General features: G+C 44.0%; 1 protein-coding gene across 1 annotated transcript; it reads right to left on the reverse strand.

Moving 5' to 3' along the window:
* Nucleotides 1-831: 831 nt before the first annotated feature.
* LOC109631415 (sprouty-related, EVH1 domain-containing protein 2) lies at nt 832-20,656 on the reverse strand. Its single transcript, XM_069538927.1, has 6 exons — nt 20,292-20,656; nt 7,747-7,939; nt 7,498-7,666; nt 6,969-7,033; nt 2,204-2,362; nt 832-1,988 (listed from the first exon to the last, which is right to left on the reverse strand). The coding sequence occupies exons 1-6, from the start codon at nt 20,315-20,317 to the stop codon at nt 1,203-1,205; spliced, it is 1,398 nt and encodes a 465-aa protein (XP_069395028.1). The 5' UTR covers nt 20,318-20,656; the 3' UTR covers nt 832-1,202.
* Between the last annotated feature and the right edge of the window lie 2,071 nt (nt 20,657-22,727).

Raw genomic sequence — 22,727 nt, forward strand, 5'->3', positions numbered from 1 at the left:
TTCATTACAAAAATAGTTTCAACCAAGTTTTATAAGAGTGTACGTTGAGGCTAATTGCTCGGAGCCATAACAATTATGGCAGACATCTTCAGGGGGGTGACGTTCGAAGCCAGGCTCCAAATCTTAAGGCAAAACAGGCACCAGTTTAATCGCTTTCTCCGTATGAGTTTTCAGTCCTTGGTGTGACTCGGACTCTGCGGCTGAGGTTCGGCAAAGAACGAGGGAATCAGAGCCTTAAAATCTCACTCAGCTTCAAGGGGACGTTAAAGTAAAAGGGAATTCTAAGATTTGATTCTAAGAGAGTTCCTGGTTCAGGTGACGGTTGAGGCACTGTTTGAAATTTACGTGAAAGGAGCATGGAGACGGACGCTCAAGGCTCCGTCTCTTTCGGTGAGTAAATCGCGTCCCAGCACCTTCGTTGCTGGTAGATCAATTAAGTGAGAAAATAAATAGGATAAGAATGAATCTTTGGGATATTAGAAGAAGATTAAGTTGAGTACCACGTTTGTTTCAGCGAACAAAGAGGATGTCAATGGCGGAGTGCTATGTGGACTACATGAGCTTCACTATAAGCTGCAGTACAAACAACAAAAGGCCACGGCACACATCGTAAGCATGCGTATACACTATCCACACACTCACACAGACACACACACACACACACAGTCGCACACACGTAAAGAGGTGTAGTGTCTGATTTCTCTGGTAGCTGGAGTTGGGCTGAGCGGGCCTGATATTGGAATAGAATATAAACAAAATGGCCACGCGTACATTAAAGAAGAGAAAGAAATAAAGAAGAAACATTTCAAGTTCTTTGACGCCGAGTCAGTGTACAAAGTATAAAGTACCTGCATATGTGATACATGACATATAGGTCAGCTATAAAAAAAAGGCCCCCTGAAAAAGAGTGCTCTCTCACTAGAAACAGAGCATGAAATGGCCACGTGAAGAGGTGAGAGAACTGTCTGCCGTAAGGGGGAGCTTATCTTCCCAGGCCGTATAGAAAATGCACCAATAGTTTTTTTTTTTTGGCTTATTTCAGTGTCTGGAATTTGTAGAGAAACCCAGAGAAACCAAGGCAAGAGAGCGAGCAGCCATGACCACTTGTCCTCTCTGTGTATTTCCCATCCTTCCCTTTCCCTGTGCTTGCGTTGGGTTTAGATTTTCGTCGCTTCCTCCGAGAGGTTTCCAAGTGCAGCAGCTCAGCTTAGGGCCTTGTGTCGGCCTCCGCAGCACCCGCACGTGAGCCCCGCCCGGTGGCAAGCATGGAGAGGCGGATAGAGGCAGAGACAGGGCGCCACCAGAGACAAGCCAAGCAGGGCTAACCAGCGTGTACCGAATCGGCCTCCCCCTCCGCCCTCGCCTCCGTCACAGGAACAGGGGTCTGAGTAGTCCCCCTCTGGGTCGGACATGCAGTGGTAGAGCATGGTGTCTGCCAGCCACATGCAGCTGACCCGCCGGATGCACCCCCGCACGGGGTCCGGAGCATCCTGGCACCGCCCTCTTCGGTTGTCGGACATGTAAAACCCCTCACCGCAGTGCTCGCACTGTGCACGCTCCATCCCATCCTCTTTCCGACCCTTCCCGCCATTGGATGGGGACAAGCTCGGGAGGAAAGAGCGGGGCTGGGTGGAGACAACAGAGGAGAAGCCGTGGCGATATGAGCCACCATGGCCCTTATTGGTCAAGGGTCCGAGTGCGGGGTCAGAGTCTGACGGCGACAGGGCCGGTGCCAGAGGGTAGGTGTAGTCATGCTTCTGCGACTCAGTCTTGGCAAAGTGGACGTAGGACTCAGAGTCGTCCATTTGGATGAACTTGTCACGCACGGTGGCGTGGCGGTAGTCCTCATAGCCCCTAAGCCAGGGCCGGTCTGACTGGCGTCCATGGAGACGCTCTGTGGTTCGCTCCCAGCTGCGCTCCCGAGGGTTGATACGGACGATTTCATCGTCCTCCTGGAAAGTGACGTGGCGGGGAAGCCGGGACAAGGGCTGAGGAGAAAACAGAAAGAAACTTTAACGCAGCTGGGAGTTGAGCTGTCAACAACATCTCAGAATGTTAAACATGACGGTCGTCTCAGAAAAATGTTCAGTGTAAATAAAATGATGAACAAAAGTGTATTTTTCCAAGGTTTGGACTCATTTTGGAGGGAGTGCCTGGTCCTCTACTCTCTGTGCAGCTGTGTATTAGATTTATTTTGTCTCACCTGGTCCAAGAAGTAGTGGTCTGAGAGCCGGTAGGGGTCATGGAGGTCGTGGCGATGTCCCATCACGCACTTGTGTCTCTGCGGAAGGGGCGAGGACTCGAGCGGATGCAGAGAGCTCTCCAGTTTCTGGGAGGAATTGGATGAGCTGTCTGTGGTGTTCTGTGGAGGGAGACAAACAAACACAGGATGCAGGCTGAGCGCCGCTTTCTGATTGGATTCACCAAACAAACAGTTACTGCGAGACGACGCCATGATTGGACAAACAAAAACAGGAAGCATCAGCGCGGCTGTGATCGGGAAAACAGGAAGCGCGAGTTCTGTTTTTCAAGCCACTTGAGCCACATTTGGATCATTGTGTGAGTTTAACTTTTAAAAAAAACAACATCTGCCATAAAACATCAGCAACACTCACGAAACGTGGAAACCACCTGACCCTGAACTTAAATTACACGTTTTTTCAAAAAGCTGATTATCAAATAAATGAAGTATTTATTGTTTGCTGTGTTTGAAACTGTGATGGACCTCATCTGACCCTGCAGCGATATGTAGTCTCCTCGCACCGATGGGGTGGATCCAACTAATATCACAATATCAGTTAACAGACTATCTATAACGGCTTCAACATCACTGAACATTGTGACCTTCATGAAGGATTTACTGAGTGTTGTGTTCGATTGTATTAATGAAATATAAGAGACAACTGTTAATCTTCACATTAGAGGAGATGGAACAAGAGCAAATGGCAACTTCACCTATTAAATCCATTCAGTGCTGAAGGAGAAACAGACGATAACCACAGACGGATTCATGCTGATGTTTCTGTCTGTTCTCCCAGTACAACCTTTTTTTGGCCTCTCCCCTGAGTCTTCTCCCTTTATTCCCCCCAGCAACCTGTCCTCTTCCCCTCAATCTCACTTTCTACACATTCCACCTATCCTGTGTGTGTGTGTGTGTGTGTGTGTGCGTGGATGTGTGAATAGTATCCTGCCCCCCCCCCCCTTCCATTAAAGGCTGCGAGGGCTCCTCTCCAACTCAAACCGTGGCCAGACACTAGACAGTCGGGCCGCTCAGATGGACAGATTTCCGACAGGCACACTGGGGGGTGTGGCATCTGATAGGCAGGTTGGGACGTCTCCTGTCTCTTCGTGTCATCTTGGAAATGTGAGTTTGAGACACCAAAATGGTGCAGGTGTTTCATTTCACAAAGAAAAAAAAATACCACAAACAATTCCACCTGTCGGGCATAAAACAGAAAAGAAACCTAATTCCAGGTATTTGAATGTCCCCAGACAAAAGCAAGTGGCCTCGGGTGGTAGAGCAGATAAGGTTGTTAATGGTTTCCACTTTCATTTATTACAATTAAGTGTCTGACCCACATTTTGTAGCGATCCATTCAACATTCAGAGAACAGACACCTCATAGTGGGCCGACAGAAAGTGTCAGGGGTTCATTTGTGAATGATGAGATGTTTCGGTCTGGAGAAAAGTGGCAGACCAACTATCCACCAGACGGCCCGATTAACCAACTGACCAACCAACTGACCAGCCACCCAAAGAACCAACTTACTGACGGACCGACCAACCAACCAATAGACCAACAGACCCACCAGCCGACCAACCATTACCGGCATCCCTAAAAGGCCTTAGTAATTTAGGAGTAAAATAATCTGCCGAAATAAATGTGATCTAACGGAACAATCTTCATAACAAGGCTCAATAGTCCCATCAAATTCAACCAGGCTGCACCAAACTACACACATGGCTTTAGTTTTTATCATAATCCTGCTGAAGAACCAGTAAACAAACAGTCAGGGGTCAAAGCATAACTAAAAATGGTTGAGTGAGTTATATGATCATCTTCTACTAATTGCTTTGCAAAAGTTCTTCATACGATCGATCCTGATGCTTTTTCTCGTAGCGTAAACACCGGTCAACGTCAGGTGAGGCTTCGCCCCTCGAAATCTTGAGACAACGACAACATCTTCACCGCACATGCAAATATCTGACGCTCCAACAAGCCTTAACCTCATGCTATGAATTATTTGCCAGAGTTATATGACCCAGATCTGGTGTGTGTCTGTCTGTCTCCTGAAGCTATCCCTATTATATCCTACTCCCCACATGGAAACCACCATGCTGAGAATTTCCCCCAGCTTTCTTACAAAGCCCTCAGAGCAGCCGGCCAAAAATAACATAAAATGCTGCCTCGGCTCCTGGCCCCACCCCCCTGGAGAAGACATTACCGGGAGGAGGAGCCGATACGGTTTAAAACCAGTCCGACTCTGGCCTCCACGACTGCAACTAATTCAAAACACAGACCAGACTTTCTGCTGCGAGCTCAAACTGCACGAGGACTCAGGGACAGAGAGGAGTTGAGGGGGAAGAGTTTATATTTCTGGAGATCCTCTCTATAAATTTTGGCCCGAGGCTGGACAGAGGGCATTTCAAGTTATTTTCTGACACAAAACATGTCCCGACTGAAAGCTCGGGAGGATTCATCCTTCAACAGGCCCATCTCGCTCCCCTGGGATGAGCCCAGAATTGCTTCAATAGCTTTCACTCCCCCGGTAGTGAATGAGCCAAAATAGAGGCAGAGAGAGGAGACGTGCTGGAGGGAGGGACAGAGGAAGGGTTGGGTTAAGTTTAGGTTTGGCGAACGAGGAATAATTTAGGGAAGTATGTCCATCCTAGCTGTCCTCCCTCCCGCCATCCTCCCCCGATCCCCCCAAAGGCTGTAAATCTCCTGCAGCATGTCCCTCTGTCCATGGCGGCCAGCCGTGCAGACTATCGCTAACTTTAGGAAAGGTCTTTGAAACACAAGCAGAACTGAATGCATCCATGTAACAAAGTGATTAACCTGTGTTTCATCAAAGTGGTGCAGCTCAAGATATTTTGTCAAGATCTCAATTTCTTCTTTGTTTTCCCCAAAATCAAGAACCACATGACAGATTGTCACCATCAGATGGAACAAGACAGCAGAACTGCCAACACAAAGACAAAATGGACGTATTCCACCAAAAATCCATATTCAGTCAATAACTATAAATGCCTATATTCAGGAAATGAACCCAAAACGGTTCTTAACCCGTGACTGTATTTTATTCAATACAAGTTCACTGTTAGCTTTAGAGGCTAATGCAACACATTTGCTATAAATCGTTCTTCCCACTGGGCTTTGTCAAACATATAATGTTATAAAGATGGACGACATGGGAGCTCCTTAAAAGTGAAACCAAAATATCTTCATTGCCACCTGGTGGCTGGCTGCAGTAGAGGTCATAAACCATGACTCCTCCATGTTAGTGGATTGGACAGGAACCAAAAAAACCCAGCTGAGATTAACGAATGGTCAAATGTGTGCAACAGTGTCACCTCCTAAAATATGTAAATTTCAAACCTTTTTTTTTTTATCATGAGCTTCTGTAGATATTTATCCGGGAAGGAGAATAGCAGTTGAGTCTGATCCGGGGTGAATGTGGCAGCTTTGTGAGCAACACACATTTCCTGGGATTTGTTGAACTGAAAGTTTCAACTTTCCTGAAAACCTGATGCTCCATTTCAGTGATTGCCCCCCCCCCCTCCCTCCACCGACGGGGCCTGAAGCCCCTCTCTCCTCCGCCCCTCCTCATGTGTTTTTATGCGTCTCTGTGGTGGCTGTACACTCCCAGCAGAGCACCTATTAGTCTTGGCCCTTACAGACAGCTCAAGTCAAAGATGAACCATGAGGCACTTCCTCTCATAAATCACCGGCCCTGCACTAAGCTGGGAAACAGCTGCTAGTTTGGTGGCTGCTCTCTTTCTCAACTAGGAGAGTGGAGAGGGTGAGTGAGTGTGTGTGTGTGTGTGTGTGTGTGTGTGTGTGTGTGTGTGTGTGTGTGTGTGTGTGTGTGTGTGTGTGTGTGTGTGTGTGGTGAGGGTCACCAGGAGAGAGGGAGGTGGTGGAATACAGGAAGTGACCTTGTGACCCTGCCTGCTGTTCCTGGTGTCACGTTACAGAGTGGGGGGAGGGGAGCGTCCATGCTAACTTAAGGTAGGGAGGCCCCGACACACAAACAACACACACTTCACGCGCTGTGGCAGGTATATGTGACAGGAAGTGGGTCCCGAGCTGAAATACTTTCTGCTAAGTGGATGAAATGAGGTCAGTTTTGAGATGTGCTGGACGTAGAGGACTCTGGGGACTTTGACTGATTAGTTGTTCAGTGTGAAGTGGAACCACAGCTCACTCCCGGGGCCTGGAACCTCCATTTTACTGATGCAGATTGGACGTGTCGAACAAGTACTCGTATAAACTGGGCCTCGGTCTAACCACACAAGAGGCGACTGCAGCAGTCAGCGTTCATCAGCGTTGGTCGGTTAAGGTAGATGAAATCTGATCCGGGACGTCCAGCTGCAGTAATGTATTTATGTGTTTAAAGGATTATCAGACACCAGAACTGCACAACAGCGTGTGAGACTCACTCACAGGATTTTACAACTTATCATAGCTGCGACTGCATCAACATTGTCTCAACAGTAAACTGTGGAGATACTCTGTGCATGCTGCAGAGGAGCGGACCGGGAATGTGCACCTGGATGATATGAGTGGCCGACACAGCAGCTTAGCAGATGACGTCACATCGCACCGCTGCAGAAATTAAGCACGGTTTATTTTTTACTTTTGTCTGTCTTGGCGTTGGTATATCACAGGGCTTAGACAATTTTTTCAATTCTGCTGTGCACAGATTTTTAGAGAAGAAGTCGTGGTTGGGGGAGAATTTGCTTACGGTGAAGACGTCGTCATCACCCAGCTCGCCCTCGTTCTGGAGTGCTGTAGAGGAAGTGGTGGAGCCTGTGGAGGAGAACGGGAGAAACACTTTAGTCTATGTTTTCAAGCTCGTCCACTGACAGAGAAGAGCAGCACCAGTCCCAGAGGTTATACAGTGATCCAGGAATATCTGGGTGTTCGTACCATCATATCTCAAGTGGAATAAACGTCTGTTAATATTAAAACTTTAATTACACCTGTAACTTTTATAAAACCTCTAACGTCTCTGTCCTGATCTTATTTATTAATTATTTAGGTGTTCTCTTCATGCACAACATGCTGCACCTCTTCATGTGAAACTTCTTTAACATGAGTGGAACACTGTGAAGGACGTGGACAATGTTCTAGTCACAGCTCAGACATCCTGACACTGTCTTATATGTCCCATATGTCTCTCGTCTGCTCCGCTAAGACTTTGCCATCCCTGACAGATCTGTGACATCATGTTCATCTTTTTCTACAGACAGTTGGACTTCAGGCCAGCGCACCTTCTGCCAGGTCCTCGATGGCTTTCCGCACCCCCCTGTCGAAAGCCCTGGCGTCGGCTGGACCCTGGAAGGACAGGCCGCACTTCCTGTCCTCCACCTTCCAATGATGAAATGTGGGCGTTGCTATGGTGTACACCAGATCCTTCCTCAGCGGACAGTCCAGGATAACCTGTTTGTTCGACACATATCGTCTTAACACAAGACACATCTTCCACCTCTAAAATGAGCTGTGTTTGTTGTGTGTTTTACCTGTTTGTCCCGTAGCCGCTCACCACGGATGAGGAACTGGGAGCTGCTGGAGGCCGGCACGGGGGCCAACTCCTGCGGCAGGAGGCGGCACACCCCCACCCTGCTCAGAGCTCCCCCGTCCTGGGCCAGCCAGCCGCCACTCGAGTCGTCCCGCGTCATCACCACCGCTTTCACACGCACGATGTAGCTGTCACTGGATAAAGACAGAGAGAATATATTAGAATACCTGAATATTTAAAAAAAAATATGTAATTCATTTCTACGCTTGTTTAAAAGAGAAAATGTGATCTCACAGTTTGTATTTTGAAGCTGTGGTCAAAGAGGAAACTCAGTCACATGACTAGTGAAACCAAAATGTATCTGAAGAGCCACAAGCAGAATTTCCCTTACATTATTTGCAACAAATCAAGTTGGATATCATTTCCACGAAACTCAACTTGAGAATTCTTAGAATCAACCATCTTCTATCACTTATGAAACCACTGACAAAAGACACAGGGGACATCAATCATCATTCAAGAGCAGAACAATCTTGTATGGTTGCAGAAAATTGCCATTTTGCACCACCAGCTTTGACTGCATGCAAACAGTCACATCAAATCTGTAGTTAAACTTACAGAAGAACTGAAGTGATATTAAAAACACATCCAGGATCTAAGGTCTTTACCAGATTCTTCTTTCTTTTTTTTACAGTTCGACTTGTATTAGGTAAGATACAGAGAGGCAACCACTTCCTTCCACAGTTTAACAGAACAAACAAACAGAAATAACTGAGTGAGATAATGTCGCTCTGTGGTGTCAATTCTCGATGTTGATACCGACATTTTGTAAGAACAAATGTGGTTTGACGAATGTGTGAAAAGCAAACGAGTATTAAAGGATAAGCTACCGTTTCATTCTGCCTTCAACTTCCAGTGAACTCAAACTTTAGCTTTAATTTCTCCGACAGAAGTCTGAGGGTTGTGTTAATGCCACAGCAGTTTATTATAGAGCTGGATTCACACACGGGCAGAATGTTTGAGGGCGTCTCAAGTCACGACTCTGCCCGCTGCTCGCTGTGCCGAGGTGGGAGGTGTCGCACCGGGACGAGTCAGCACGAACACACCAGTTTTTTTAATGTAAATGAAGCTTTGTGTTGTTTTCTCTTCTCCGGTTGTTAAAAAACCTCCGTGAGGGAAGAATTTCAACATGAGATGATGCTTTGGTTAATCAATAGCTTGACCAGAAGGAGATTAATCAATGACTAATTCTGATAACTGATTCAGGGTTTCCTGTTGTGTTTTATAGCACAGGCGGCCGGGCCACCTCACTGACATAGAAACATGAAAATGATTTTGAAAAACATGAGGCATTAACCAGAATAGAATTTCTATTTAAAATAGTAAATTACATGTATTTAATAAACGTGGCTGCTGTTTAAACCATCGTCTACTAAATTAGACGAGATGACTCACTCCCTACATGTGTGACCACCTCAGCCTTCCCTGAGGTAACCCTGTGATTATGCAGAAAGTAGGGCGTTGGGTGACCTGCTGGTTACATGTAATCACAACATCCCTGTTTGATTCCTGTCAGAGATGCAGTTACCTCAGCTGAGGAGGTGACGTTTCCTCTGTGTTTGTTTGTCAGTCTGTCTGAAAAAACTACAGGCCGGACTTAATGAAGGGATGTGGTATGTGTCAGGAAAGTACCCAGTACATTTTGTTTTTGCGGATCCGGATCCATCTTTTGTTCTTCTGTTGCATGTGCCTCCAGATTTTATAAATCCTCACTCGTTCAGGGTAGTTAACTCTCTTTCGCTCATTCACGCCTGGCAGCTGCCCGGTGGAACCGCACTCCAACTTGTTGATCTGTTGCAATATGTCACGCAGTTTGGACCTTTGATTGTACAAAACGAAGAATTTAAAGTTGTACTTTACTATCTGAGAAATGATAATGGTCAGTCCTTTCTAATTATAAGAGCCTGATCAATAATCATCTATATTAACTTGGTGCAGATATACTGGTGTCAATATTTATGTTTATTAACAAGAATCACGGTTCGAACCAATGTCACCACTCTACTGTTTGTCCACCAGAGAGTGGGTATTTAATCTGTCAGTGTGTTCAATGTACTATTACCAAGCTTTATTTACTCATAGAAAATATATCAGTCAGTATCAGCCTAAACAAACCCACTCTCATTTGGTCTATTCTTACATTTTAATCACTTTAACACGAAAATGTAATGAACAGATGGAATGACAAAGGAAATTCTGATGATTTGCAGGACTACTGTAAGAAACAGTGGATCACAGCTGCGACATCTTATACATACTATCAGAGAACAGTTCAGTCTATATAACATAACAAAACAATACATGACAAAAACTCCCTCTGCAGTCAACTGAGTCTTCAGTGTCTTTAAGATGAGACGGAACAATGGAGGCAGGACACGAGACTTTCTCAGGCATTAGCATGACAGCAGCCGTCCCCACAGGGACACAGTGACTGACCTGACAACAACAGGATGTAACTGTGTGTGTGTGTGTGTGTGTGTGTGTGTGTGTGTGTGTGTGTGTGTGTGTGTGTGTGTGTGTGTGTGTGTGTGATGAAAAGAGAAAGAGGAACATAGAAAGAGAGAGGAGGGAGGCAGGCAGAGTGGGAGTGAATGGGAGAGGTGTTGTTATATAATTAGCTTACAGACAGTCCAAAGGATTTCATGTACGCACACACACGCTCACACACACACACACACACACACTGAGGTGGCAGAACCGGTTCCCCAGCTCCTGCCCACACACATTCATAAAACTGACTGAATGACAGACTGACTGGGTGACGGCAGACAAACAGTCCGTACAGAAAAGAACCACAGGTTAACCCACAAGATTTGTGCTGTTCGCTTAAACACACACACACACACACACACACTGACATGTACACACACACACACACACACACACACACACACACACAATCATTCTTTTCCATTCAGATTTTAAAGGCTCTCTGTGTTTAAAGACACGAGCCTGCGTTTCTGAACATATATGATAAAATGCAGACGTATAAAAGACCTAAAAAAAATAACTGGATGAGTAAAAATGTTGTCAGACTGGAGTTCACAGGAAGACGATGGTTTTCTTAGTTGTGCCAAACCACAATAAAAGGAGGTAAAGAGTCTCCTCAGTCACGTGGAAAACCTGAATGGCAGAGTTTGAATGTACAGCTACTGGTGAGAGGAAAGATGAGCTCCCTCACTGTAAGATGTTACTGGTACATTTACTGGAGTTAAAGAAATTAAAAGAGATATAAAGAGGAGACTTGACCTAGTTATGTGCTAACTAATTCATCTGAATGACTAATGTGCTAGGTATGCAAATACATTTTCCTCAAACTGAAAGCAAAGATTATCTTTTGCAGAGTTTTGCTGAATCTTAAGCAGAGCAATAAAAAAATGTCATAGGTTGCGTGCAGGTGAATATAATCTATTTTGAGCTGCATTTCTTGTAGGAAAGATTCTTTACGAAGAAAGTTATTTTGTTTTTAATCTACCATGAGGTTATTTCTGAAACACAACTAGTTTCAAAATCTCCAGTGAAGGTTTTACATCAAAGCACCACAGCGGTTCAACATGACTCAAAACATGCATTGGAAACATTCACGTTCAAAACCACGCATCCAGGCTGCCCACACAGAAATAACACCAAATTCCGAACTACACACACACGTGCTTTAAGATACACAACACCGGCTATCAGCTCTCTGAGATGAACTTGTCACATTTCAGGCTGTCTTGTGACCCATGTTTAGAAGCTCGTCTGCCGACAGGCCCTGTAATCTGTGGCTGGAACACACAGACGGCCACAACCAGCAGCAACAAGCTACTTTAATACACTTGGGAGTGACCGCACATTCTGGCATAAATACACACAGACACACACACACACATACAGTACGTTTGGGAACTGCGAATCTAATTCTGTCTAAACGAATGTTGCATGAGGTACTGATGCTAAAAAGGGGACTGGGACGCCTATTTTGAGAAAAGGCGGTTTATGCTCTATTTATAATTCACTTGCACAATCTTTAATTTTATACACAAACATTACGGTTGACTAATATTTTTTCAAAAAAAGGGATTTCAAATGATCAGGTGCTCAAACTCGTAGCGTGGTTCAGACTGAAAGCCATGTTTCAAAGTTTCTTCTTTGGTTGGACGAGGGTGTAAAGCTGCTTCTGAAGCGAAATGATGACTCAGTTTCAAAGAAAGATTGGGAAACTCAACACCTCACTGATAAGGAAATTCATGTATCACATCCTCTTCTAATTTAATATGACCTGTTTATAACCAGCAGGTGAAGGACCAGGGTGTGTCTGGCCCCTGCTCGTCAAGAGAGGCAATAAACTGTGGTTACCGGCCAACAATTTACTATTACCTGTTTTACATCTTTAATCCACGTGTCTGATTCAAACGCTTCCTCCCACTGAGACCTGGGAGCTTATAAATTTGTGTTCAACAGACTGGTATGAGAACGTACCCTCAGATCCTTTGAGCTTACTGCAGCCTCTATTTTCATTTCACTCTAGATTATAAAACTGTATCTGCATCATCATGGGGGCAGCGGAAACAAGCTATTATCATAACACTGATGCATAACAACCTTGTTAAGGCCAGTGTGTCAGCAAATTTATCTCGTTACACATCCGACAGCCATGAGAGCAGACTTAGCCTTCGTTATGACTCATACTCACTTTCCTTGTCGCTCTGCTTTGTTCTCCGCCACTTCCTGAGCTCAAAGACTTTTGATAAAAGTGATAAATAACTGTGGCTTCATCTTTTGTGATAACGTACTTCAAAAACAGAGTTTTGTTTTGTGAAACTGACATTTTGATATAAAGTTGCTTTAACAGAAGATTATAGATTATAGGAGAAGGGAAATTTACGTTTTTCTCAGGTATTTATTTACCTTGAATGTCACTACAAGGAAAAAGCTACTGTACATTGGAACATGTCACATTAGCTAAAATGTCTATATCTATAATGGTTAAACAGCGAAATTTTAATTACATTAATTACAAGGAATCATTACACAAAAAATGTATATTGGCCAATTTTTTTTGTATCTAATCTATTTTTTTTTTACGCCCTAATATCTGCCCACATAAATCTGTATAGGTCGGACTGTGCTTTTTATTTCTATGCCTCACCACACTCAATGCAAACAAGTCTGTGTCATGATCAGGAAATGAGGTGTGGGTGGAGCACACACACCTGTAGAGTCGCTGCCAAGCCACATTAGTGCTCCATCAATGAACTCTTAAGTTCCATCTGTTCGTTTAGTTTGCCTGTGAGCCATGTCAACATTGATTTTCTGTCTACAAAAAAAAAAAAATAGAAAAAACACCACAGAACTGTAGCTGAAACAAATAGTTTGAACAGTATGAACAGATTAACTGGATCCTGCAAACACCTGATGTGGTGAGTGTGTGTGTGTGTGTGTGTGTGTAACAATATTGCAATAAAACAGTAATGGGGGCTGGGAAGCGTCTGGATATCAGGTCTGGAATCCAGCTCAAGGGTCAGTGAGGGCAGCCCAGCCATGTGTGATAAGGGCGGCTATACTTCCTCTGATAAGGAATGAGTGGCCACACCTCTGCCTGATCAACAAAACCACACAAACACACACACACTCTCACACACACACACTGCACACCGCCTCTCCCTGGAACTCCACACACACACACAGCACATGTCCTGTCAATAGAGATCAGGAAGTGACTTGAGGTGCCTTACACAATTTCAGCCTTGGTTAGTTTGTTGGTTTCTCTTCTGACACATCTCATACTGGGAAAATACACAAAATGTAAATTCATATATATTATCAAACAACCACTTAAGTGCAAACACCAGCTGCTCAAAAACATTCTGGATTATCTCCTAACTTTTAATCTAATATCTCTGTGTAAATATGTGTAAATCTCCACAGCCCATGTGTCCGCACCCTCACAATGGTGTGGCTGCAACGTCATCGGCAGTGCTGATCCCAGGATGCATCTGCATTGCCCTGGTGGATAGTGTTTAGGGGAAGTTTTCTCGGTCGGACATTTGCACGTACTGTAGATTTGCAGATCTCTACGGTGGCAGAAGTGTAGCAAACCTGTTGTTAGTCTGCATTTTGTGCTCTGCAGTAAAAACTTGACCTTGAACTCGAGACCCATCGAGTTACGTACTTCCATCATTTTATTGATATTTTAAGTATTGATTATTTTGGCAACATACAGTTTATTATAATTTTTATACCGATATACCATTGCTATCTTGGCTACGTGGAAAGGAAGGGACAACCTGTGAATTTTCACATTTGCAGAGATGGTTGCATAATTCCCTCAATCAACATCACGTTAAACTGTTGAAACACAAACATTTCAGTCAAATGAGTAAAGAAACCGAGAGATATTTTGTTAGGCAACAGTGGCTTTGTCTCATGTTGCAGCCGTATTTGATTTAAGACAACACCTTGTCCCAATACATGCACTACCCCGGTGAGTATATTGTGTACACATTGTACTACAAGTAAGTTTACCAACTGGAGCACTTCATTGGGGACACATCGTAAGACTTTTCAGTCATCAGTATTACATAATGGATTTGTGTATTTACACATTCTACATGAAAATGTTTTTTACACCAAGGTTTCATGGTAAAAGAAGTCCCATGAAACCTGTCAAATCAAAACAGTGTCACTGCAGTAAATGAATTGTGGAGCAGAGACTTTTCCCTTAAATCTCAAGTAATTAAAAAGTTACAGTAAAGTGAATCAAGTCTAATTAATCATGGATCTAAAATGACTGTGATATGTTAGTTAGTACAAAAATGTTCAGATCCTAATTGTGTTGCATCCCCAACGTGATATCCATCGTGTTTAAGGTGACTCTGCCGCCCCTGCATCTCTGCTGAGGTGGAAACCAAACAGAAAATAAGCTGATTGGTTCTAAACCTCTTACAGTTGAGTGAAAAGCCAAACAAGTCCCACTGTAATGCCTTGTATCCTCTTACACTGTGTAAGACTTAGTGCGCCGGGTCAAATGTAAGCGATGAGGGGCTTTCCAATACTCTCTGTGATCAATGTCCACCACAGCGTCAACCACGCGTGTTTGATCAGGTATCCCTCGATTTATATGAACTGTTGGATGTCAATGGTTCCTGTTGTAATTGCGCAGCCTGTAGTGCGGCTCCAGGGCACCAAACCAACTTAACTGAACATGGTTTGCATAATGAACACTGGGAAGCCTGTTCTTTCAGGGCTTCCCTTGTTTAAACATACTGATGCACAGTATTTACCACTACACATGATGGGCTGCAACGCTTCCTGATGCTGTTTGATAGCCTGTAGCCATGTTGTGATGATTTAAAACATGGAGCAATGGTAGTGGGGAAACGTTTTCCCAAGTATTAACCTCTTTTTGTAACAAACACAAACCAGGACAAGAGAGGACCAGGACATGTAACATGCAGGGATAATATCAGATATTCAGATACTGTGAGCAAAGACAAAACTGAACAAGATGAACTTTCAAATGTGTGCTACATAATTTTAATTTAATATGATGAGGAAAAATTGGCTCTGGTGTAAGAGATGAGCTAAATCATGTAGAAAGTGATAATCAGCTAAATCAACCGAGTACATAATGTACAGTACAGAAGTATTTGTATACATAACAGTCATACAAAGCGTACAATATACGTAGACTTACTATACGATAACCTCAAACTGAGTACAAAACCGAACGTATTACTACTGACGAAGTACAAGTTCACAGAGTTCATTTACTGAAGAGCTGGAGGAGAAAAAAACATCCCAGTGGATTGGTGTGACAAGGGAAAAACACACTGAGTGAAGTGAATGAAAACTCAGGCTATTATAATCTTGGTCATCCAGTCAGCTGATGAGCAGAGATTAGTAAAAAAAACAGGCAAACAATCCGGCTCCATTGTTTGGTCTGCAGATATAAACAGCCCAGGCCATTATATAAAGGCTCCGGATAGCAACCAGTGATGAGCTGCTCTGTAAAACACAGGAAACACTGTGAACAAGGATCTGTTCCACATGATGCGTGTGTGTGTGTGTGTGTGTGTGTGTGTGTGTGTGTGTGTAGGGGGAGTACAGAAGGAGAAAAAAATGCCAAGGGTCTGAAAGGGAAGTTCATCTGTGGACATGGAGTGTGTGTTTATATTATTATTGTGTGTGTGCATGATTACATGTTTGTGTGTGACATGTTGCTAACAGCGTATGTCACCCTAATTATCTGTGGTTCCATATATATCATCATATAGATGTATATATATACTTGCATGTATTTATCCAGATGTATACAACACTGTAACTCTGAAAACATTGAAGAAGCCTCAGCCTATTTTGTAGTTTGCTTGTTATATACGTGTTTTTATATATATTTTTTTAAACTTTGTGCCGTTTTCTCTTTTTTCTTCGGTGTTAGAATTTTGTTATGTGATCATCTGGCCTAAAACAAACTATTTAATGGGTTATTCACAGAGTAAGCCTCCATGAATCTCCTTTCCCATATTATCAAATGGATTATCCAAATTATAGTAGAAATATTACAATACCATTTTTCCCTCCGGATACTGCTTCAAATACTTTGACACATCGGCCATTACATATACAAAAGAAAAAACTTACATTAAAGATGTAGTTTCATAACAACGTCAGAGGAATTCAATGGATTATTACTGTTTTAAGAAACTAGATGCAACCCTAAGAGAGAAAAATGTTTCCTGACCCAAAGAGATGATGTATTGATAACAGAGAAACCTCTTCCGCAGTGTCTCAAATATTTTCTGTTTATTTTGCATCATTTTGACAATGAGCTTTTCCACTGTCCTGCAGGTCCACACCTGTCAGGTTGATTATAGTCTCACTATCAAATGCTCCCAACACAGAAGAATATATGTGCGAGGAACAGAACGCTCCTGCTGGGGGAACATGCAGACCTGCTAACTCCTCACTGCTGTGTGTGCCGGCTGATGAGTGCTCTTTGTTCAGGGATGGATTATGTTTCGTTGCTACGTTGACCTTAGCTGAATGTCACCGGGCATCTCCTGTCCGATACTGACTGTGCACATGCTGACCCTGCAGCACCACTCACCAGATCGATACATCCTCTGCTCGTGTTTGGACTCTGCAGTCAATGTGTGTGTGCGAGAGAGATCCTGTACTTCTATAAAAGGCAATAAATGTCCTCAGAAGGACAAAGAAGCACATCCTTCAGACTGTGGCTGCGTTATATAGCTTTATTTAGGATGTATACTTTAAAAAAAAAGGCCTCACAAACAGAATGGATGTGTGTTTGTCAGTAATTGTGTTGCCTGCTGAGAGCAAACTGACAAATGAAATGTGATTGACCCATTCAGCAGATGAGGCCTTCAAACTGGTGCATGTGCCTCAACCTCCAGAGCATCATACGAGAGGACATAAATGAAAGTCTCTAACCTGTGACACGGTCCACACTAACACATATTCTTCTAAATGTTTTATTTAAAAACTAAAAGGATCTCTGTTCAGACGAGCTCTGCATCAGCAGTAACCTCCGTCCATTCAAACACACCTGAAGATAAACATCACGCAACCATTCACATACACTGCACACGTGTGCGTCTGTGTAAACAGGAAGCAGGTTGTCTTCTCTACAGTTGGTTGCTTAATTACAGACAATACTACCAACACAGAACAACGATGGTGGAAAGTAAGAGCATAAAAATATCTTCTTGCACCGTCGACGAGGTGGAACTGTCGCCGACAGTAACTGTTAGCAGCATTTTGTATTCACCGCTGGTCGTCGAGTCATGACAGATAAAACCCAGTTACCAGTAACAGGTGAGCCGCAAAGTTCTCAAACCAAAACGGAGCCCGCAGCTTTCTCAAACTTATTAAGAGCTTGAAAACGCATGAACGTAGCAAAAGAGTGGATATAGTCACAGGCAACACTGGCATGGCACCGATGACCCATGCAAAGGTCTATGGTTGACCCTTAAGTGGGATTACTTACTCACTTATATCCCAGACTACACAATTTATGTGTACTTTCATATAAATATGTTGAAAACACCCCCCCCCCCATTTGTTCCTGTGAAAACGGTGTGGTTGAAACGCTCGGCCAACCAGATGTGCGAAACACACATCTGCTGAAAACTGAGTTGAAACACAATGAGAGAATGAAAGGAGCAGAATGGAAATAGCTGAATTTATGACCAAAAATAAAATGTGGATAAGGTAAAAAGAAAAATGTGAGGAGCTGTGGCGTGTTGGTTAAATCTAAAGGTGGGTGGTGGTAGTTACACTGCTGCACCTTCTACACGACACAAAGGGTTTTAAGGAGTGTCTCTCATTTCCTGACCCTGTCTTACTTCTATCGTCAGGCTTTTAGTACAAATAAGAAAAACCACAGCACACAAGCTAGCAGATAACACAATGATGACTTCATTCCAGTGATGTATTTAAAACTTAAATAGAAGTGAATACACCGATTTTGCTCATAGCTGTTGGAAGTTTAAGTCTGGGTACTAATGTTTATTAGCCTCTGTGTATTAGCATCAGCTCTCATTAACATTGATTATAAACTGAATATGTGTCAAGAAATCAGTGAAAATCTTCATGTTTTCTTCCAAAGCAGCTGAAATGTGCATTTCCATGTGCTAGCAAAACATCGGCTGGAGGCCTTTAATAGCATGTTTTGCCTTGGACGCGTGAGCTAGCTAAATGAGCTAGCTAAAAAAAAAACATGTCAAGAATGCGAAGGTGTTTGCAACGTGTTTCTGCATCTGCTTGTGTTTCCAATTATCTGGTGCTTTATATAATTTCCCCTTCATGTTCTGTCAAGTAGGTGAAGAGGGTTTCTCCACATACACATTTTAAATAATGTAGAAACACATAGTTAAAGATTTAAATGGGTTTTAAACCTGTAATTTAGCCTCTTAATGAGCTTTATTGTGCACCCCCCCCCCCAGCTTCTTTTTCGGGTATGTCGTGGGCGTGGCCAAAATAGATAGAAAACACACGTTATCACCATGGAAACGCTTCAGAATTCGGGTTTGACGCAGCAGCAGCTTCGGGAACACGTGACTCGGAGGAAAAGAGCAGACAGAAGCGGCGGTGAAAACAGGAAGTGTCTGAAACAAAAGGACCCAGGTCGGTTAGAACATCCAGGCTCCTCCGTGGCGGCAGCTACGGGGCACGAACCCGGGTCTGCGTCGGTCTCAGTCGGCGGGGACTCGGGCCAGACACACGGTCCTCCCCTCCCCCCGAGCTCCGGCCTCTCAGCGGCCGGTGACTCGGGCATGAATGGGGACGCGCTGAAGGTTAGAGGGCTTTTATGAATGAGCCGGCGTCACGCCACCCAGGCACAATCACCTCCCCCCCCCCCCCCCCCTCTCCGGTGCCCTTCGCCCTTCCACCCCCGCCGACAGAGAGCACAGCCCCGTGAAGCCTGACGCTGTTTTTAAACCGCTCCACCATGTCTGCTCTCACGTCTGCACGGGTTTTATTCGCAGCGGCCCAAGGCTCCGCTGCACACTGAAGAACTCGTATAATCTCTCTGTATTTAAAGCTCGGGAACCTGCACGACACGCAACTCGCATGAATCCGCAGCTCCTTGTCCGTAAAGCTAATTTTAAGCCCAGGCCCGTCGGTACCACATGAGCGGGTCTGTGTGGGCCTTGCACGGCTCCGAAACGACCACATTTCACCCAGACGCACCAGCTCGATCCTCTCCCGGATCAGACGCGACCGAACGCGGGTCGTGTCAAAAAGAGAAACACGCGTAAATGTCTTTTCCAGGTCTTCGTCTGTATTTTTTTTTTTATGAATGGAGCTCGGCAGCCTATGCAAATGAGGGCGATTGAGAAAGAGATGGCGGATGAGGCATATCGGATATCTCATATCCTGTGAGACTTCCCCCTTCGGTTGGAAGCAAACACACAGATGTGGCCAAACAACCAGGCCAAGTTGCCTCAGTTAAGTAAACGCCGTCGGCTTGTTGTTTCTGTATTTTCGGGAGCGAACAAGGCACAAACACGAGGTGTGAGAGGCCTCTCCATGTGTGTGTTTAGAAAAGGTGTAACTCCGGGACGGTGCGGAGCAACAGGCCCTGCGCCCTTTGCCGCTGCCTCAGATCCTTTCAGAAAATGTTTCCGATCCACCCACGCTTATTTCCCTCCTCCTCCTCCCACTCCTCTTCATTCTCTCTCTCCTTCTGGAGGTGGGGGCCATACGAGGAAAAAAAAAACCTCTCTTCTAACGCAGCACTGTCAACGCATTGATCCCACAGCAGCGTTAAAACAACCACACACAACAAACACACACCATCGAATGAATCACATTAAAATAAAATATACAAATGCGCAAATTACGCACGAGGAGAAGCAGCAGCTCTGTGAGGGGAGTTTTTTTTTTTTTGGCTGCACATTCCGCCAAGTTGCCACAATCATCTGCAACTTGTAGAAGCGAGGGAGAGAGAAAAGCAGCAGGGAAATCTTTTGTACTTACTCGTTTGGGTGTGTTTCTTCTATCATTTTCTCGTTTCACCTCAGGTAGGGGACCACGGCGGTTGCATACTTTTCGCTCGTCATTCTTTCGCCGCGGCTCCTCCGATTCTGTCTCCAATTCCGCATAAATCCCCCCTGCGCCTTTGTGCGAGTGTCGGCTCTTTGGCTTCGCCTTCGACCGTCTTCTTTCCCACCGTCCTCCTTTTATTTCTTTCTTTCTTCCCCCCTCCGGTGCCACCGAGTCCGGGCCCGGATCGCAAAATGCCCCCTATATTTCTCCCCTTATAACTTTAATAAGCCATCGCCTTCAGAGCCGCCGATACAGACAATTTAGTCGCAGAATCCAGCTCTTCTCCTCGCGCCCCCCCCCCCCTCCCTCCCCAAACACACGGACACACAAGTGTCACGCACAAACACACTCTCCGATTTTAAGTCCTAGGGCGCATGTTTTCGCCGACGACTCCGGTGCCAGTTGTGCGTAAAATAGCGCGTTGTCGCTGCTGCTGCTGTTACCGAGGGGTGGCCCCGCTAGAGCCCCATCTCTCTCTACTCCATGTTGGATTGCAGGCAGGCAGAGTAGCTCCAACGACGCCGGGGGAGGGACGGAGGGAGGGAGGAGGGAGGGAGGGTGAGGAGGAGGAGGAGGAGGGTGGCAGGGCGGAAGCAGTGACGTAGGTCTACATTTTGGCTAAAGGGCCCACAATAGCTGCAAGCCGTAGGGGCCCTAGCTTGATACATGACAGCCCCCACCCCCCATCTCTTTTTTATTTTCCTCCTCCGGATATGTCACCTCTGTTCTCTTATAAAAATCTGACATGTTCCTGTTGGAATAGCTTTTTAAAAAGAGATTCCAGAATGAAGTGCTCACTGTTAACACAACACCCACAAGGTTACTACACACATTATGAATGATGTTACCGGGCTATAGGACAACACTGCACCACAGGCCTGCTGTAATAAAATGATTATGATCATTGTCCCTCTGTGTTTTATTCAAAAGTAAGTATAGAGAGAACAATCACATGCGTTTAAAGTGGTCAACACATAACAAGCTTTTGTTTATTTTGTTCATTTCAGTGTAGTCAAGAAAATAAGACACAGAAATACACTGATACACATTCCAAAGAAGCAGGAAGAAAATCTTATATATTGCACATGTATGATATCGGTAAACAGTAAAACAGTATTGCACGTGTATTGTTATTGATTGATATTGATGGTCACCCCTTTTTTAATTTCCTTTTCTTCCACAAATTACATAACAAATCAATTATTAATGATCAATAACCGATTATAGTTTTAAGGCGACTGCATTTTTAATTTTCAACACATTGAAACAGTCTGTTGTTATGTTCGCCTACATTGATCTTGTTTCAAAGTCATATTGCTCTTTCTGCATTACATACAGATTTACATGTTTCCATCATGTGTGGTGAGTGAAAACAGGATTAAAGATTGTTTGTGGATAATCTTTTTAACTTTTTTAGTCATTCAGGTAATCCACAGCAGCTCTTCTCTTATCGCCTTTCAGAAGTGACTTCAGCTCTTTAACGCCTATTGATCTCCTCAAGAGTGTGGGAGTGAGTGATTTAGATGATTAGCCACTTTTGTTTTGGTTGAGTGTTGCCAGATTTGTGCTCCTGCTCTAACAGTTGCCAGCGTTGTTTTTTAGGTTCATGCTAGGGCGAAAAGAAATCCAACATGTCTGGAATGAAACCCTGGTCATGCAGCGCCATCAGCTGGTGGATACTACATCCTACACAAGTAGAGTTAAGGTTATGACCTTAAGAGTAAAGTACAATAATACTGTAACTGTTCTTTTTCTTCAGTAATCATTATAACCCACTGCAACAAGTGAACCAGTAAATATATCTGTGTTATGGCCATAGCCTACTTATTGATTACATTATAATAAACAGCCCACTATAAGTAAATAAGGAGGTGTTGTAAGTGTTCTCTTATAAACGTTGTGACATTAATACACAGGAGTGATATAGATATGTATATATAATATGAGGTATTAAAGCGACCAGCAGCATCGCATCTTGATCAGAGGAGCATCTGAGTGGATCAGGCTCAGAAAACAACAACTGTTTCCTCACAGCTGGAGTTTGACCTGACATCATTCACAGTGAGCATCATCGATTCATCGCTTATTCAAACCAACGTCTTCACAACTGGTTTTAATGTGTGATTATGATTTGTATTTTATAATTTAATGTGTGAATGTGTGTACTTAACTTTTTTTAGTCATATGCTTTTATTAGTTTTATCTGTTTTTAACCTTTGTAAAGTGTCTTTAAGGAATTATTATTATTATTATTATTAGAAGGTTTTCTCACTAATATTGGATCAGATCCCAAAATCCAAACCGGTCTTCTAAGTCCCAGGGTGTTTGAATATTTTAAATTTTAAGTTTAGTTTTTTAAATAATTGA

Source organism: Paralichthys olivaceus, chromosome 14, assembly GCF_024713975.1.
Source record: "Paralichthys olivaceus isolate ysfri-2021 chromosome 14, ASM2471397v2, whole genome shotgun sequence".
In the NCBI taxonomy this organism is placed as follows: Eukaryota; Metazoa; Chordata; class Actinopteri; order Pleuronectiformes; family Paralichthyidae; genus Paralichthys; species Paralichthys olivaceus.

Coding starts and splice junctions, on each gene's coding strand:
- LOC109631415 (XM_069538927.1), bottom strand. CDS start 20,317: ATGATAGAAGAAACACACCCAAACGA. Junction 7,034..7,497: donor CATCGAGGACCTGGCAGAAG/GTGCGCTGGCCT, acceptor TCTCCTCCACAG/GCTCCACCACTTCCTCTACA. Junction 1,989..2,203: donor ACCACTACTTCTTGGACCAG/GTGAGACAAAAT, acceptor TTTTCTCCTCAG/CCCTTGTCCCGGCTTCCCCG.